This window comes from Hypomesus nipponensis, chromosome 25 (assembly GCF_054491055.1).
Source record: "Hypomesus nipponensis isolate SF chromosome 25, ASM5449105v1, whole genome shotgun sequence".
In the NCBI taxonomy this organism is placed as follows: domain Eukaryota; kingdom Metazoa; phylum Chordata; class Actinopteri; order Osmeriformes; family Osmeridae; genus Hypomesus; species Hypomesus nipponensis.
The window spans coordinates 8,946,982-8,966,162 of record NC_140385.1 but is presented as its reverse complement, the minus strand read 5'-3'; the positions used below and the strand labels follow the sequence as shown (position 1 = coordinate 8,966,162).

The 19,181-nt window shown below is 48.3% G+C and overlaps 1 protein-coding gene across 1 annotated transcript in view; it reads right to left on the bottom strand.

Moving 5' to 3' along the window:
• ppargc1a (peroxisome proliferator-activated receptor gamma, coactivator 1 alpha) overlaps nucleotides 1-19,181 on the bottom strand; it is a 222,749-nt gene that overhangs the window by 32,894 nt on the left and 170,674 nt on the right. Inside the window, exon 2 of the mRNA XM_084691446.1 lies at nucleotides 4,163-4,342. Within this exon, the coding sequence (XP_084547572.1) occupies nucleotides 4,163-4,342 (180 nt within the window). The remainder of the gene's footprint in view (nucleotides 1-4,162; nucleotides 4,343-19,181) is intronic.

Here is a 19,181-nt window from a genome sequence, read left to right as displayed (position 1 = left end):
AGCAGCCTTACACCCCCACCCGCCACCTATGGTCTTCTTCAGACAACCGCCTGGTGGTCCAACCGCTCAAGACTGCCCGGTCCCAACACAAGCTCTTCTCCTGCCTGGCCCCCCACCTCCATCAGAGACACAGACTGTCTCTCCACCTTCAAGAGACGGCTCAAGACACACTTGTTCCGGGAGTACAACGGTACTTAGGAATGGTTTGTTAAACCCAATGCTAGTTTCCTCAAGGATCACATGACTCTTGCTTAGAGACTTGTTGCTCTTGTTGGTTAGTGGTAACTGATTTAAACTGTTGTATTCGCTGCAAAATATTATATTTTAGTTAATCTTATTTTTATTTTTATTGTTGCATGCTTTTTCTACAGGTACACTTGCACTTAGAGATTCATGTTGTTTAATTGTAACTTGCTTAACTACATGCTCTTATGGTTCTTCCTTTTGGCATTAATTTTTTGGTTGTTCACAATGTGTGCTTCTTGTTTCGGCTACCCGCAATGCTTTGGGGCTATCTTGTTGTTATTATCAGTGACCTATGCACTTTGTAAAGCTCTCTCTTGGAAGTCACTTTGGATAAAAGCATCTGCTAAATGAATAAATGTAATGTAAATGTAATGTAAGGTTTCTGGCAGGACATTAAGACTGGTGGAACAGGGTGAAATAATTCCCTGTACTTGGGCGCTGGCTGGACGGGACTACGACAGACATCTCCCATTACTGCATCATCTGCAGGTGGCTTGACATCGGGGATCAGGGGGGGAGGGGGGGAGCAGTGTAGAGGAGAGCAGAGGAGAGGGGAGAGGAGGGGGGAAAAGTGTAGAGGAGAGCAGAGGAAAAATAAACCCCCCAAAAATAATATATTCACAAGCATGCTCTCGTGATAAGATTACTTACGTAACCGGCGCCGTTCGAGACACAAACACTAACCTGTACATATGAATAAGCAACTGCCTGAGTCTTGTCCCTAGGTATGTTTAACTAGAGACCCAAAGTCATGTCTTTACACCGTGAGTGATTGACCCTGGATATAACAGGAGCAGCACTTGCATTTGAGTTCCACACGAGATCAGAAGTTACTGGCAGGACACTTGGACAACATTCAGACCTGGGTAGTGGCCCCTACCGGTGCTCGATAAGGTTATCGGTGGTGGGTTGCCATGTGCTGGGGGGAGATGCTACAGCTGGCTGACAACTACTGACAAGTCGGTTCTGACTACAACTGATACACGCTCGTTCACGGCAGCTGACATGCCAGCTGTTGTTGAAACACACGCACATCACGCACGTCCGCACATTTCCAGGTCAGGTGTGGGGGACGTGACCGGTGTCCCAGCACCATTAATGATCAAGCAGGTCTCACGGACAATGGCAAAACCTCTTCTTTTTTTTTCTCGGGACACGGGGGCTACCTTTGCAGCCTCAACAGCATAACGTCTTCCTGTTTAAACATTGGCTCGTCACAAGACCTCAACGTATGCAGAAAGTGCCAACGCAAACCCAAACAATGCCGGTTTTTCCATGTCCTCTGGAAATCATTTGAGTGGGACTGGGATTGGAGTTCAACCCCTTCGTGAATGGGTGCAAGAGAAAGCAGTTTTGCATCTATCTCTATCTCTCTTTCTTTCTCTCCACCCCTCCGCCAAGGAGGTGGGGGGGGGGGGGGGGGTGCAGGAGACAGCTGCATCCAGCTCACAGGCACTCTCCCTGGGGTCCTGTGCTGCCCAGCCCAGAGACAAATCATGCTCAACTGGCACCGAGGGGCATCAACTGCCAACTCACGACCCCCTGCCTCAGTGTACGTCTCCTGCATTCTCTTATTCCCTCATTCTTTTAACCCATCTCCCCCCCTATCCCCTCCCTCCCATCCACACTATCCTGGCCTTGTTTGAATAACGACATAGTAAATCATACGCTACATGTTCCAGACCCAGAACCTCTTCAGCGCTCTGTGTGTGTGTGAGTATGTGTGTGTGTGCTTGCGTGTGTTTGTGTGTGTTTGTGTGGATGCTATCATGTACAAGCGTGGTTGTCTTTTCTTTCAAGCGTACGTCAGCCAGTAAGAGCCCATTTAAATTGTGTCAGAGACAGAATGAGAGAGGGTGAGATGAAAACAGAGAAAGAAAAAAGACAGAACAGAGTGAGCAAGAAAAAGAGAGATATATACAGAGTTATAGGACCTGATGAAAGAGTGTGTGGTTTAGGGCTGGCGACAAAAACCTGGCCCTGACACCCATTAACTAGTAGTCAGGGAGTTTAGGAAACATTGATTACTTGTGTGTCTAAGGGTGTGTGTGTGTTGGGGGTGGGGAGGAGAGTCATATGTGCATGCATGACAGAAAAAAACGAATGCAATGAATGTTTGTGTGAGATAAAGGGAAGATAATGTGAAGTTATTTCACATAAAGTCGGTTCTCATACCTAACCAACCCCATGTTTACACTGTGATTGGTTGAGACAGTGCCTTGTGCATGCCAATCAGGGAAGTGCAAAATTGTGCCCTAACCCCAGCCTTGACCCCAGGCCCAGCCCTTGCTCTAACCTCAGCCCCAGCCCCAGCTCTAACCCCAGCCCCAGCCTCTGATCTGAACCATACAAACGTTTCACTGTCAGATTAGGGAGGATTAGCAAAAAACACCAGCCCGTCCCAACACTGCAGAGGGTACTTCATATGAAATCTCCACACAGCACTACAGATGACAAACCCTAGTGAAGGAGAGCAACTCTGTCTCAAGCTTCCTCTCTGATTGGGTGTCTCTATGCGTCTCCGTTAAACCATGGAACCAATGGCTTGTTGAGTGATGATGAAACACCCCCCACTGGTCTAATATACATGAATTCATAGGTACACAGCACACACATGCACACACTCTAATACACTGACGCACATCGCTCCCATAGCGCTACACTCCTCTAGGCTGACTGCCTCAAACAGAAGCTCGGTAGGGGCTAATCTCCATTGTGTTTTAAAATGTGACACACACGCGCACACACTCTGTCTCTCTGTCTCTGTCTCTGTCTCTCTCTCTCTCTCTCTCTCTCTCTCTCTCTCTCTCTCTCTCTCTCTCTCTCTCTCTCTCTCTCTCTCTCTCTCTCTCTCTCTCTCTCTCTCTCGACAGACGCCCTGGCTGGTATTTTTATCCATCCCCAGAGCAATTCATGGACTGCAGGCCATATCACTCTGTAAAGACAGAGGGTTCCAGAGTCACCCTCTCCAGCTCTCCCTGCCCCTGAGCACCAGGCCTGGGACATGTCTGGGGGGAGGAGGGGGTGGCAGAATGTGGAAAGAATTTAGACTGTTATCAGCCTGCCCCCCTCCTGGACCACTGAGGCAACTCACATTCTCTCTCTTTTTCAGTCTCTCTTTCACACACATCCACAATTCCCACCCCCCCCCCCCCCCCAACACCACCACACACACAGGCACTAAACATGAGCTCAGGGCTGGCCGCGGTGCAGGGCCCGTTCCCTGCTCAGCCGTGTTCCTCCACTCTCTGTGCCTCCTGTTGATCTGCCTGCTCACAGGCCAGCCTGGACCAGGAGGAGACCTGATAGGCCAGCCTGGACCAGGAAAAGATCTAGACCCAAGAGGCAGTGACAACACGAGAGGTTAAACCTTTGGAGGGGAGGCCTCTTGCAACACAGAGGAGCGCCGGGCAAAGGGGGTTGCCAGGTTTGAGCGTTGCTCTTTCAGACGTGCACCGCTCGGAAAAACGCTGAGTGGAATGAAATGAATGACGGAGGCTTGATAAGGCACCGCCGGACTTGCGTCCAACCAGTGAGACAAAGGTCGTCTGCAGTTTATCGCCGGCTCCTGTTATCTCCTCTCTGTACTATTGGTGGTGGGGAGTGGGGAGGTGAGAGGGGTTATAGTCCGTGAACTCACTTATTTCAGTCACTGACTCCAGTGGGAATTGTCTAGTACTCAAAAAGGCAATATAGTGTGATTAAAGGGTTGTTCCACATTTGCCACTGATGCCAGTCATGACAGGACCTGACCTTAGCAGGTTCATTTTAACTAACATCCGCTTCCTGTTTTCCAGATAAACAAGCAAGCACACGAGACTGCACTGCCAAGCTCCATTGCCTTGACATAAATCATGCAATTAGGCTTCGACAGACAACCATGGAGATACGGGAACAGAATAACATGGCGCCTTACCTCAAACAGATTCGAAGCCTCGTTGCCATACTGACTGGAGATGATCTCTGATTGGTCACTGTACCACTTGAGCCCGCCCAGGAAGCTGTCTGCATCCAGGTCGCTGACATCCAGCTCTGATAGGTCCAGCTCTGGCAGGTCTGGACAGAGGGGCTGGTCCTCACCCACTAAGGCAGCACACTGGGGGGAGGGGGGGGGGGGGGGAGAGGGGGACAACCACAACGTTAACATGAGCAAATATGTCCTCAATTCAGCTGGAAGCTTTACAGGTAAACTGACTAGTATCTGTCAAACACGCAATGTTGTTTGGGCTCTTTTAATCTATTCACAGATGTGTAGGGTTGTTCTGACCATGGTTCATTGGAATGCACCGTTTGTACACTTAGCTAACCACAATATAATTAGACAGTCATGATGCAAAATAATGCCGCAAGCATTCCTGACGCTTTGTCCAAGCTGCTGATTGACTACGTAGGCTTTGTCAGCTTCTTTTGAAAGAGAGCATGGCTAGACTTGTCACCTGATTGACCATGGCACGGCGTATACCACTGCTATGGCCCAGATTTCATTTCTGTCACGGCTATCTTTTCTCTTTCGTACATTGTGATCCACACAGGAGCCCAACACCGCTAAATACTTCTTGTTGACATTACTCATCGTCCTCTCTCATGTGTCTATGCCACAGCTGTTCCACGGCTCTCCAGGCACAAATCATCGGATTCATCGAGCTGTGATCGAGGAGATCCACACTTTAAATCTTTCATCCCCCTTGGCCATGCACGAGAAGCGGGCATGGAGATCATGACACAACGCCAACAGTTGCAGGCTCAATGTAAACAAGTTCCAATAAGCGGGTCTCTAACCTACATTTATTTTCCAGGTGCCAAGATGTTACAAATGTTAATTGCTTCAGCGGGCCGCGCTCGCAGCAAGGTTAGGCTCCCGCGCCAGCATTTCATCTTGGCACACGCAGTCTCACGTGAGAACACCATGCACCTCCCCAGACGACCAAGGAGAGAGCAACAAGAAGAGAGACAAACGCAGGTAGGCTATATACTATTTCAATTTAATTTCCCCTCCCGTATATGACATGTTCGAGAATACCTGTTAATGTAAATTGTGATACAGTGTTACAAGTGCTGTCAAGGAAATGTCATCAGACATGGCAGTGTCTCGAGGACACTGGACACCCCGCGGGCACACCTGTTAGGGAGCTGGTCCAGGGGTCGTGCAGAGGCTGGGCGGACGGGTATGAACCGGAGTGTCATTCTGTGCAAGAGTGCGACGGACACAGTGCCAAGTGTGGAGTAAGATAAGAACCCAGATACTTTTATCACAGTTAAATTGCACTCATGATTGCGCCAGCATGAGGACATAACTAATACGAGGCCGTGCAAGGGGCAGCATACATGCCTGGATACAAGCCCGGACCCCCCCCCCCCCCCTCCCCCTCCCCCTCGCCCAGGCCCAACGAACAAATAAAACCCAATAAAAGGCTGACAATATGAAAACCCTTTACGAAACAGGGAATTAAAGAATGTGTCAAATGTTTTAAAAAATCCGTCAAAAGATCAATTTGCTTTCAATCGTCTCATCGACTTCCAATGGTACTAAAGAAACAGCGCCGCCAGACAGTGAGTGGGGTAGAGCGTTGCTCCACAGCCGCTGTGATTTATACGCACGCAGAACACACAGAGGCACCTGCTAGCTGGGGATGATTAGGAATGTGACCAGGACTGGGGAGGCAATCCACTGATTGTAAAGAAGAGCTGCCGAAATTGCGTTGCATGATTTATGCCGAACTGTATGCACTGGCGTATTTTGAAATAGAAGCTCTGTAGAATTGACTAAGCGTCAACACCTGATATGATCCTGGAAAAAACACGCACATACGTGTCGAGGTTGTGCTGAAGCACAAACACCGAAGTAAGCTACTAAATGTTCAGGCAAACGACATGTTTTTTCTTCCGTCACAAGTACCCTAAACCAATAATTCACTCTATCAATGATAGCCTATATGCAGTGTTGAAGAGTACCAGTGTTGCATGAAATCATTCGCCCAAAATCCTAAAAGGAAAATAAATAAATGCATGCATACTTGGTGAATAAGTAATGAGTTTGGCTGTTTTTTGTAAATAAAATCTTAATTTGCTTTATCCCACCCCAACAATACACAGCCTGGATAATAACATTGTAAATAGTCTGTCGTCCGTATCATATCACAAAGTTATGCGTCCGATTGAATATTATCTCTATAAATGCAATAAGTCGCTGTTATCTGCAGACAGCTCTGTGGACCTTTGCGTACATAACAAATTGTATTAACATGATGGACATAATAACAAGGTTGGGGGAGGTAAATAGTACACAGTATTTTATGCTTCGCTCCTGTATAATCTCATTATTTAGGCAGTTATCACGAAATTAGCATTTAAGGGAAAACAACGTATAGCTACATCTGGTAATTGTCAAGACTGTTAAGACACATCTCCCTTGCTAATCACTGCACTTGAAGACTTTGGTAGAAAGGTAGAAAATTCGTATAGAATATCCCCATTTTGTTATACGCAACTGAGCTAAGATTATCCAAAAGGATGTTGGCACAGGCGCGCCCGATAACGTTTACGATGCTCCAGCTACCATCGTAATGCCAGATACCGGTCCCTATGTACAATCATAGCTTTCCCCTGGACATAAACATGCTTATAACCAAACAAACCCCGACAAAACATAGTTATCTTAGTATGCGTTTACGTGTGCTACAGTACAATACCTGACTGAGAAACATTTCTGTCATGCTATCTTCAAAAGCGGATACTTCTTAATAGCGGAACAGGAGCGCGTACAGTCCGTGAATGGAAAGATCTGCAAGAGCATGTCAACATTCTTTCCGACTGCACGACATCCTAGGGACGCGGCCAGCAGCGAACTCCGGAGCTGCACGAGAAACCCCGCACTCGCTGCCTACACGCAGGGATCTAACGACTAAACCAAGTGACAATATGAAGTAAAAGAGATCAATTCTTAGCATATCCCCTTGACTTGTCAGATATTCCTGCGCTGTGATTTCCCCGCTTCCCTCTCCACAGATGAGCGTATAGCGCAGTGTGCCGACAGCAGCAAAGAAATCACGCTCCTGGGTGTTCAGTGCGGTCCATCTTCCCAGAAACGGTCCAGAAGCGCTATAGTTGACAATAAGTTGGATATTTAGAACTGCTCACCTCTAATTCTCTCCACACCGAGTCCTGGTTACACCTGTCCCACGCCATCCAGGCACTGAATGACGGTCCGCAAAACAAAAAAAGAAATCGGGCAAAAAGAAATCCACTCGCGCTCCACTCGCTCTCACAGACAACTGCCCCTTGCTGAGAATGAACTGAGGGCACCTGTCTTACAACTGCTTTCCATCACATGACAAAGCTATTAAAAGTAGGCAGGGGAGTGACTCCCCTCTACCCCCTCCCCACTACTCGCCAATGACGTACTGGGAGCAGGCGGGGTCTGGCACGCGCATAGTAGCTCGATCTATTCCAACTATAAAACCGTTCACTTCACATGACACGGCGAGATAAAAGACACAAGATAAAAGCGATGCCGAGCACCTGAATCGTCGCTTATATGTATATCAAGACGGCGCTGCCAGGCGGTGCATTGGACTTTAATGTATGACAAAAATAAATAAATGTTCCGGATACCGTAGCCTGTCGCAAGCAACCAATTGACTGCACATATAATCTGTGTTACACTATGTAAAGCGACACTCAAAACGGATTAACTAGACTATGTGTATATGCTACCAAGTCAAACGTAATGCATAAAGATTAAATAGACCACTATTTGTGGCCGTCTTCCCATTTTTCCCAAATAGCGTAGGTCTGTATGAGTACTAGAGAGATTGTCTTTAAAAGCATTCGAAGGTATTGCGCCGTGGCTGACCTTTTGATATCATTTCAAAATAGTTTCAACACTGCAGAGCAGACACGTCATCTAGCTGGCTATTGGTTGCATATTGTAGTAATCTATGCCCCGCGTCTGTCAAAAAACTGTCATTCGGATACTGGTCATGTGCGTAAAGCCGCATCCTTTTATATCCGGCAGCGTTTGTTCTTCTAAGAACTAATAAAGATATGCTACACGTTTACCCGCACGGTTAATTTAAAAGCACCGTTAACTTGAATTTCAGGTTTTTCTACCCCGTTAAGAAGTGTTTTGCATGCGCAACATAGCAACACAGTTTGTTTTCTTTCCAGCAAAGCCTGTGGCTAGTTACTTTAAAGTATAACGACTGAATAAAAACGGGTTAACCCCAAATGTTCACTAGTCGTGCCGAACTAGTTTATTTATTTTTAGTAGTTCATACAGTCATATTCTTTACCGGAGTTTTGAAATAAAAGTGCAGATGATAGTATCAACCGTGTATACAGTGGAAACACGGAGTGTATACGAAACATCACCAGAGAAAACAATAATAAAACCTATGTGGATATTTCAAACAAAGTGGGTCACCAGACTCGTGGGGGGCGAACAGCCTACTTGTCCGAGGCTCCACCGGTTAAAACATTTCTAACATTTACAAGTCTCTTAAAATAATGGAAGATTCATTAAGTGATATGAGTCGATTTTAAACATAGGTACACTAAATAGTCAAATTTTGTGAGTGCAGAAAACCTTATTGTTAAGAAATCAAATATTCAAATCTTATCATATGTCTTAAACCTTAAAGTTTTTCTTCCTGAGTGAAACCCTTGCATGGTCATCTATATAACAAGTACTACCCCCTAGTAAATATAAATCTAACTACTTATCAAATGTGGAACTCATTAATTCATTGCAACTAATCTGCACATTAAGGAATTTCGTCCATGGTACTGTGAGATTCACCTGTGCATGCAAAGAGCAATTGTCTCCCTAAATTATCAAACAGGAAATCGCACGGTAAAACGCAAAGAAGTGTCTGGCGCCGGGATTGTGGCGCACACACAAAGTGGAAGTGTGTGTGGCTGCTTATTGCCTTCCGAGGACCTCCTCACCAGCACACACACACACACATCTGGTTCATCGGGCCCGCCACACACTCCTCAGCCAAGTGTGCCCTGAGCAGGTGGTGTGCAGTGACCTCACCAGGCCCAGATGGAGCCCAGCCACACACATTGTACAGGGGACCAAAGGAGTGACACACAACTCAATGGATGGTGGCCTTGCAAGTATGGCGGAAATAAAACATCGAGACAACGGAGATACAGCCTCGCGAATCACATGCGACAGATGCAACAATGCTACGAACTCATGCTGTGCCGCAGTTGGGGGACCAGAGGAATGACGCTCCGCAGTGACGCTCGGAGTATCGGAGACATCAAGCACTAGGATTGCATTGTTTTATCATCCAGGACAGCCCTGTGGGTGACGTTGGATATCAAACAGATGCTGGAATAGCTTTGTCTTCAGCAGAGGCACGACTCACACTTTAGAGCATTATCTGATTGTACCCTTCATGCCAATTAAGACAACAGCAGCTAAAAATAGAGAGGACTGCTGTGTGTTATTTTTTCTGTCGACAAAGATCGTATTTCTTCTCTTTCTTCTTGATATATTTTTTGCCAGTGCGGGAGCCGCGCTGCCTGTTTGTTTAGATTGGCAGAGCCTTATAGATTTTGGAATCATCTCCATGTTTTGAAGCCGAGGATGTGTTTGAAGACGATGTGTTTGAGGAGAGTGCGGTGGATGGTGTTGGAAGCAGTCAGCTGTTAGGGGTGAATACGCTTCACACCCCGCCCTACACCCCCCTCTGGCCTCGGGAGCAGAGAGGTGGTGGTAGGGGGGTGGGGAATTGCGCGGGGCCGTCGGACGAAGGCTTCCACACGCGACGGTTGAGCCGGGAACCCGTCTACCGTTGATCAGCGGAGGTGTAGGGGATCCCAGATAGATAAGCTGGATAGCCCGTAATGGATTAAGTTGTCACTGGTAATTGTCTAAGACACTGTTACTTCACGGTGTCGGGGAAGCCACAGATGGGGTGGAAGGCAGAACGGCAGCGGCGTGGCCGAGGCCGAGTGCTGACTGTGAGGGAGCTCTCATCCTGGGAGGAAAGATAGCTGCGAGGGTTGCTTTCACACCAGCTTACATTAAGACCTCCCTCTAGATGTTCCCCCTCAGAGGGGCCGTCCCTACAGTAGGAGGCGTGAAGAGTTGTTCACGCCCGCTCGCTGCTTGGGGTATTGTCGCGTGACAGACTTGGCCGCGACGAGTCTTAGAAGCTCTCGAAGATCTAGACCACCGATTTTTCACAATTCCAGGGTTTGAAATATTCTTTCTCGTTGAAAGTACTTCTCAATTTATTTAGCCTAATTTCAATTTGACGGTATCATCTATCCCGTATTGCAGGTTTGGTCCTGTATTGGTTTTGGGCTACAGCCATAGTGGCATCCACAGTTTATGCGTAAGATATGATCAACTTGTGTGTGTGGGGGATGAAGGAACCCATTGGATTGAAGATGTGTGTGTTTGCCACTGGTCTGCAGGGTCTGCTCTGTGTTTGGGGGGAGGGGGGGGTAATCACTGTGAGGCAGGAGATATCTTCCATCAACATGTATCCTAACATCTGGCCAGTTACTAACCCACTGGCTGAACTCACACCAGTTTCTCATTGGTCAGAGACAGGAGATCTCACTACCTCTTCAAGTACTGTTCCTGTGAGTGATAACGTGCCCAGTTCTCTGCTTAATGTTCCTCCAGGGGTGACAGCTTGGTCTTCTGCTCTAGGGTTAATGTGTTCTGCTCTGGATGAAAGGGGAAGTGGTCATGTTTCACTATGGTCCAGGCCATGGCTGACCAGTTGACCACAGGAAGTGTAATAGGATCCATATATGTTCCCTGAGTACACAGTACCATCCTATTGATATCAAATGATGGACACAGGACTTCCTAAACTGTAAAACACACAACAGGGCTGACCACAATGAGGTCATAGCTCAAGAAGGAAGACTTCCACTATGTTCCATACATCCGATATACATGCGCTAAACAATCTAGATCCTTCTTTGAAACTGAAAGTAAAAATAGGTGGACAGACCACAATGAAAACTAATGTAAACAGTACGCCTGTGAGCTTTTCCAACTTGATATGGAGGACACATAAAACCAAATCCGAGAAGTCGGGTCTCGTACGTCTCACTTCAACTATACAAGAGTGACAATTCTTTCCGTGAAGGACACTACATTACACCGCGATGCCTAGCACATGCATAAGCAGCCAGATTCAAGAGAGGCCAGTAGATTAGCACCTAGTGCTTTTCCACACCATACCCCTTGGCAAGCTGCTATACACTTCTCCTTCAAAGAAGATACGTCCCTCCCCCCCCCCCCCCTTTCCTTGTACACTGCCCTTCATAGAAGGCTTCAGCCCGCCACCAGCGGCTTGCTGAGTGTGTAATCCTTTCCATCAATGAACTCCACTGTGTCATTTAGCAGGTCTCAGGGTGGCGGCCATTCTCCCTGCGGAGAGTCCAGCTCGCGTTATTAAGGCAAATGGCATGAAGGGGGCCGTGGCGAGTTAGGCCGAGCAGAGCCTTGAAATTGAAAATAACATTGGTCCCACGCAGGGCCGGTAAACACAAAAGGGGCTGGGGGCCCCGCGGGCGGTGCCACCCCGCTCTCTCAACTCCCCACCCTCACCCTCACCCCCCCCCAACCCCCATCAGCCTAGTGTTTCTGGAGGAGGTGGTGTGCAGCGACGAGACTCCCTCCCCCACCCGACTCCCCCCCGCAGACCAATAATATCACGGTGGCTCTGAGAGAACGTGCTGGAAGTCTCTCGTCGGAGCTTCCCCGATGCAAGGGGCTGTTGCTGGGCTTGTTTAAACCCACCAGCCAGTCATGAAAGATGCATGCGTGGTGCGAGGGCGTGCGGCGGGGCAGAGGCGGCCCATGTAATGGGCTGGGTAGAAAGCTACGGTACGCCAACACTTCTGGATTCATGCTGGCGGGGGGCACTTTGGGCTTTTGCTTGGGTGGCACTCTGGAGGGATGTTAAAGTCATGGACCATGAGGGCCGGGCTACACACACATACACACACACACATACTAATGCAAGTCCCCACGCCAATGTTTCCATAAAATAGAATTTTAAGAGTGTTGTAAAGTTCCAGCAGATGCCAAATGTTGTTTACCTGTCCTCAGAGTGACAGTAGCTAGAACTGTACGTGCAGAGCAGATTAATAAAGAGGTTAACCTAGCTACTTAGTGTTACAGTTAACATCTAGTGTTACAGATTTATACAGAGGTTAATTTAGCTAGTTTGTGTTTCAGGTATTTCAAGAGGTTCATCTAGCTAGTTAATGTTACAGGATATATTAATACAGAGGTTAATTTAGCTAGTTCATATTACAGATGAATACAGACATTAATATAGCTAGCTAGTGTTACAGATTAATACAGAGGATAACCTAGTTTAGTGTTACAGATTAATAAAGAGGTTACCCCAGTTTAGTGTTATAGATTAATACGGAGGTTAACCTAGTCTAGTGTTACAGGTTAATACAGAGGTTAACCTGCAATACAGCAGTACATCTAGCAATATTCAAATGAAGACATCTCGTCATGACCATCTTCCGCAAAAATGACAAAACAAAGAAACACCGTGGGTCACACGACACAAAGTTCACCTACATTTACATGTAGTCATTTAGCAGACGCTCTCATCCAGAGCGAGTTACAGTAAGTACAGGGACACTCCCCCCGAGGCAAGTAGGGTGAAGTGCCTTGCCCAAGGACACAACTTAATTTGACTCGGCCGGGAATCAAACTGCCAACCTTCAGATTACTAGCCCAATTCCCTCACCGTTCAGCCACCTGACAAAAACACCTGACAAAAACGTGAAATACAAACAGTTTAGATTCGGCCACAAAGACATCCAAATGAGGATGATCGTTATCGTGGTTTGTTCTCCCTGACCCCAAGGTAACACCACAACAAGATGGCGCAGATTCTGAAAAATAATATTAAAGGCATGTTGGAGATCCTTGGCTCATGTTCCTTATGTACTCTTAGTAGTGGCCTGGTGCCAGAGCAGAACTAGGTCAGGTGGAGTGCAGTCTGCCTGCTGGAACCCCATGTTCAACCCACACCCGGGGAGGAAGGAGGGGAGGAGGAAGGAGGGGAGGAGGAAGGAGGGGAGGAGGAAGGAGGGGAGGAGGAAGGAGGGGAGGAGGAAGGAGGGGAGGAAGAGGGGAGGAAGAGGGGAGGGGAGGAAAGGAGTAGAAGAAGGAAACGAGGAGAAAGGTAGAACAGGAGGAGGGGTGGAAGAGGGAAGGAGGTTGTGGGGATGCACAGGTAGAAATTTCTAGAGCAGCACAACACAGGATTCCTCTTTCCCCCATATATCACAGTAACGTGAGCAACTAACGCTACGCCCCACGGTCCAGTGCAGGCCTAATTATTTTGAGGAATGAAAAGAGTAGGAGAGAGAGAGAAACCATGTGAATGTGCAATTCTTTCATGCGGCCTGCATACAGGGTGTGTAACCACAAGCCCGGAAAAATCCTTACGGCACAATAAAACTGATTGTATCATCACCTTTTTTTTCCCCTTACAGGGTGCATTTCTACTTCTCTTTTCATCCACTCCTAAAAGGAGCGTGTGCCGCGGAGGACAGCCGTTAAAGGAGGAGAGAAAAGAGCAGAGGAGGAGTGCGAAGGGAAGGCGCAGTCGATTCCCATTTTCACTGAGACACTGTCAGAGAGAGGGAGAGAGAGAGAGAGAGAGAGAGAGAGAGAGAGAGACAGAGAGAGAGAGAGAGAGAGAGACATGACGGATACAGATGGACAGAGAGTGGGCGCCCAGTGACAGAGGAAGGGGACGCAAAAAAAAGAGAGCGATAGAGAGAGATAGCAGCAGATGAAGAGGGTGCAGGTGGATGGATTCAAGGGGACAGATATGGAGAAGAAGATGGAGAGATTGGATGACAAGAAGAAGAAGTGATTAGCAGGGGAGTGGACGATGGGGTGACGGGAGGTCTGGAGGGAGGTCTGGAGGGACGAGAAACTCCCCCCCCTCTCCCCCCCCCCCCCCCGTATCACAAGCCCCCCGAATAAACAAGAGCTGACAGCCCCTCCCTCTCCCCCCAATCCCTCTATCTCTCGTCGTCGCGAGCCTGGCGACTCTCCACCCCTCATGGCCTGACTCAGCCCAACTGACCATACACCAGCCCCTCTGTCATGGCGCGTTATCACGTCGATAATCTAAATACATGTTAGGCCTCTTCCCCCCCCCCCCCCTCCACACACGCACACTTTCCCGTCACGGTCAGATATCTTCCTGCTTACGATGTGTATCTGGGGCCACACGTGCTATATATTCATTTACAGGAAGGTCTTTCAATCCGCACGCACGCACACACATGCTGTACACACAAACATTCTCTCGTTCTCTCACACACATGCATACAAACACACACACACACAGCAAACATGACCTAAGCACCCTGGGTGAGTATCGTGTTACGAGAAAGTGCCGTTGTGCTGTAATCCTGCAATCCCCTTTGTAAATGATATCTAACAGGAGGAACTAATAAATTGAGAAGAGGGTTCTATTCATTGATGGTGTTTTGAGATCCCTCAATCTACTCCACAAAGAACTGAAATGTTTTGGCAAACGTCCAACACCTTCGAAGTGCGAGAGGACCTAAGCCGATTTTCAAGGGAGTTAAGTGCCGGTAGTGTGGGTAGCTTCAGCCGTCGGTAGAGGCGTCGGTGTGGTTCTCACAGGCCCCATGTTCTCCAGTCCGAGGTCAGTCCTGATGGCCAATCCAGACAGATCGTTTCTATAACGGCTCGCACTGACAGACACTCAGCTTGTGCTCGTCTGTTTTCTAGTCAGCTCTTTGATGCTCAGACGCCCCCCCACCCCTGCACCTCACCACCCTACCCACGCCTCTCCTGACGTCTGTGCTCTCTCTCTCCCCTTCTCTCTGTTTCTCTCTCTCACCCCTATGCTCTCTCTCCCTTTCACTCCTTCACTTCCCCTCCCTCCCTCTCTCTATCCTTCTCTTGCTCTCTCTCCCTCTGTTCCTATCATCCCTCCCTCTTTCTTTCCACCTTTCTCCAACCCCCTTCACGTCCCACCTTCCCTCCCGCTTTCTCTCTCCCCCTCCCTTCACCTGTCTCCCTCTCTCTTTCTCTCCCTGTCTCTCCCACCCTCATCACTTCCTCTCTGTCTTTCTGGTCTCCCTCACATGGCGCTCTGCGACCACTGGGACGCTAGTCGCCACGGTAAACAGGATTAATCAGTGCTGGCGCCGGAGCACTCTGGTCCAGATGACGCGTGTAATTAAGGAGTAATTGGCACGTCATCTCTACATGAGGAAGGATGACATGCAGGGACGCCACGCCGCTAGCTTTGTACCCACTGGAGCTATGAAGGCCTCTTACTCCCCCCCCCCGGACCCCTTCCCTCGACCTCTGACCCTGCGAGCGTCCGTTCTCTCTCCACTGACTTCCGCTAACTCACTCCCCGGAATTGTGATTCGCCTGCTTACTTGTTTATTTACATGCTAACACACTTAAACAGTAATCTGCTAACTCATTCATTTATTTACATGCTAACCCACTTACGGGTGTTCGCCTGCGCCGACTTATTCATTTATCCACATCCGAGATGACACTGTCGCTTGCTAGCATATTCATTCATGCACACAGGAAGTCACTTACGCTCTTCCTGGTGTAATTGATTCTGTGCACTCACAGTGACTGGCTTTACAGGGCTCTGTGTAATGTGGAGATGGCCGAGATGCCCTTAGATGTTTGAGGTCGCCCTGGCTTCAACAAAAGCTGAGGACTGAGACCTTATCTCAGCTCCGAGCTGGGGGCATATCTGGGGGACGTCGGAGCCACGACTGGGATTCACCCTTGTGTGTTTTAATGCATGGTGGTATTTTGCAGTCGGGAATGACAAACAACATGTGGGGGCCTGCCTGAGTTGATGAGCACAGTGCAGATCAACTTGACATTTAGATTGTGTACGTGGATATATATCGAGAGAGAGAAAGAGAGAGCTTTGTTGACCATGTACATGTTCTTGCCAGTTTGCTGGTTACTCCCTGAGAGGGGCCTGATAGGAGGGATGGGAAAGACCCGACGGATGGTGGGGGGGAAGGGAGGGGAGTTGGTGGTGGGGGACCTGGCTGGCAAGGGAGGGGGGTTGCTGGTGCGAGGGACAGATAACCTAGGAGATAGCTGCGGGGTAATTTGCAGCGTGCTCCCTATCTCAGTGGACGCCCATGAGTTGTGCTGGGGGGGGGGGTGGGGGGTGGGGGGAGGAGAGGGACGCCATAATGGCAAAGCAAATGGCTCATGGAGATCTCCCAGTTGTTTTTCATCACATCAATTTCACGCCCGGCACCGCCAGGTTCCTCTGACATGCAACAAGGTGGGGACAGAGGGAAGGAGAAAAAGATAGACAGGAAATGAGAGTGAGAGAGAGAGAGTCGAGGGAAGAAATGGAGATGACAAAACTGTGTAGATATAGTGAAGCTGTATGCTCCTATGCTTGGCTTTTAGGGGATGTGCGTGTTTGTGTGCGTTTGCGCGGCGAATTTGTGTGTGTACACACACGCTCTTGAAGGTTGAGTTGTGTAAGGTGTGTTTTGGGGTGTGAGAATACTTGCTTAGCATTTATGTGTGTAGGGAAAACAAGCAGTTTTATGTTAGATTATGGAAAAAGAAATGTGAGGGCTGTGAGGGCACATTCCCTCAGATTGCAGCTGGTGGAAAGATATTTCAGATCTCCTGGAGTGTCTTTCATGCTGCTTCTATCTTCAAGGGATGCCTGCTGCCACGATTCCTCCAAATGTTCCTTTTGACTGACCCTTTGTGAGTGCTAATCTTAAAATCTCATCTGTGCTGCGAACCAACCTGTCAATATAACCCTACTATCCCTCTGAAGACATCTAAAGGGTCCACTCAAGCACGCGGGATGGTGAATATTTAACCCCAAAGTGTTTTATTGGTGTGAGCACCTGAATGTTTGTTTTTTGTTCGTTTTTTTCCGTTCTTCCAGACGAACATCTTCTAGATCCACCCCCTTGGGTGCTATGGGGGGCAACTACAGAATCAGAACCAAAAAGAGTTGATTTCCAATGACATGTCGGAAACAAACAAAAAAAATGTGTCGACCTCTACAAATCTCTGCGAGATCCTATTGGGTTTTTCCTTTTTCTTTGGACAGCAAAATGCATCTGGAAAGCAGAAAGAGCGGGCCGTGTTGTACACTAAGAACACAGAGCAAGCCAACCACTCCACTCCACAAGACTGACAGTGCTGCAAGCCTAGGGGAAAACCTAACTCAAACAAGCCCCTAACTCATCGGACGATCTCGCCTCCACATAATTAATGACGGCGCATTTTTAATTACCCCTGCGTGGTGGTGGGCACTATGGCTTTGTTTATGAAACCCTGCTGATCCCCATATTAACAGAGTTAGCTTAATGATAGAGGTATTTCACTTAATAGCATTTTTATTACTCCCCGTAAGTATGTGGCGATTAATTAGCGCCAGGCAAATTAAGTTCCTCTCCTATAATGGCCTACCAACACAGGACATCATTACCCATATCCAGAATCATCCATAACGGAGAGGAGTCAGGTGGCCCTGATGGTGGTGGTGGGGGGGGGCTGAATATTCCCTGGCATCGATGAGAGGTTTCCTAGCACGGATGTGTGCAGCGCGTTCGAGGGAGATGACAGACCCGGAAAGTTCTGTGATTCATGATTCACAGCGGCCTTAGAGAAAAGAAGTTTGAGAAGACAATTTGAGCCAAGTGAAAGTGGGCACGAGCTCCGTTTGAACAGATAATTCCTGAATTAAAGATGGAGTGATAAGTGAGGCAACGACCGTCATGAAGAAAGGAACAGAGAGTGAAAGAGAAAGAGCGAGAGAAGAGAGGAAAGGGGGAGAGAATAGATGAAGTGAGGGAAAGGTCTCACTCCATTCAAAAGATGCTGTGGAATAATGGACCTCGCAGATGTAAATGAAGTCAAATCTCCGTGCCTGGATGTGAAGGTAATCTAGGGTGAAAGAACACTGTCTGTGTCTTGTGGACGAGGAAATGCAGAGACAGCAGAAGTGACGAGAGCCACTGGTCTCACTGTTGGAATTGGGAACGGATTGAAATGGCAACGGGTGCAATATCTCTAAGCCTTTTTAGACAACTGCGTGAACCCATTCCATTTCTGCGACACACTAGTTTCAGTTAAGGTTGTCTTAACAGGAACATGGATCACTCTTACTGTTTGTCTCTCTCTCTTTTTCTCTCTGCATTTATCTGTCTTCTGTCTCTCTCTCACGTACTCTCTCTTTCTCTCTCTCTGTCTCTCTTTCTCACACACACACACACACACACACACACAGCCAAGTGCCAGAGATTAAAGCTTTAATTCAGAGGGAGGATGAAACAGGAGCTAGGCATACAGTGTCAATGCTAATGTTGGAGGTTATCTCCACTGCTGACTGCTATTCTAAAGCTTTGTAGTCTGTTGCACTCTGCATGCAAATGCTAACTACAATGACCCGCTGTGGTCCCATATCTTCTTGTAAACTCTTGTTTTTATCTTTGATAAGCTCTGTCAGTGTGTGAGTGTGTGTGAGAGTGCGTGAGTGTGTGTGAGAGTGTGTGAGTGTGTGTGAGAGTGTGTGAGTGTGTGTGAGCCTCTGAACAGGTTCCGTCCCTCAGCGCAAGAGTATAGACTGACCCCTTCGACGGGTCTGCTAATGTGTGTGTCACTCACCGCGGTGTGTGTTTGCGAGTGTGTGTCGCCCCGCACACACCCGTCTAACCCGCAGAGCGTCCACGAACCAGATATAGGTTGTCTCTGTAACGCCGACCGTGGCTGGCCTTGCGTGGGCGCCAGCTGGAGGGGGCCGGGGGCCCACGGCGCCCCGTGCCAGGGTGTCCCGTTGAGGGAGGAGGTACGAGGGTCTGGTCGTACAGAAAGGCAAGCTGGCAGCATCCAGCCGTCATTAACAATG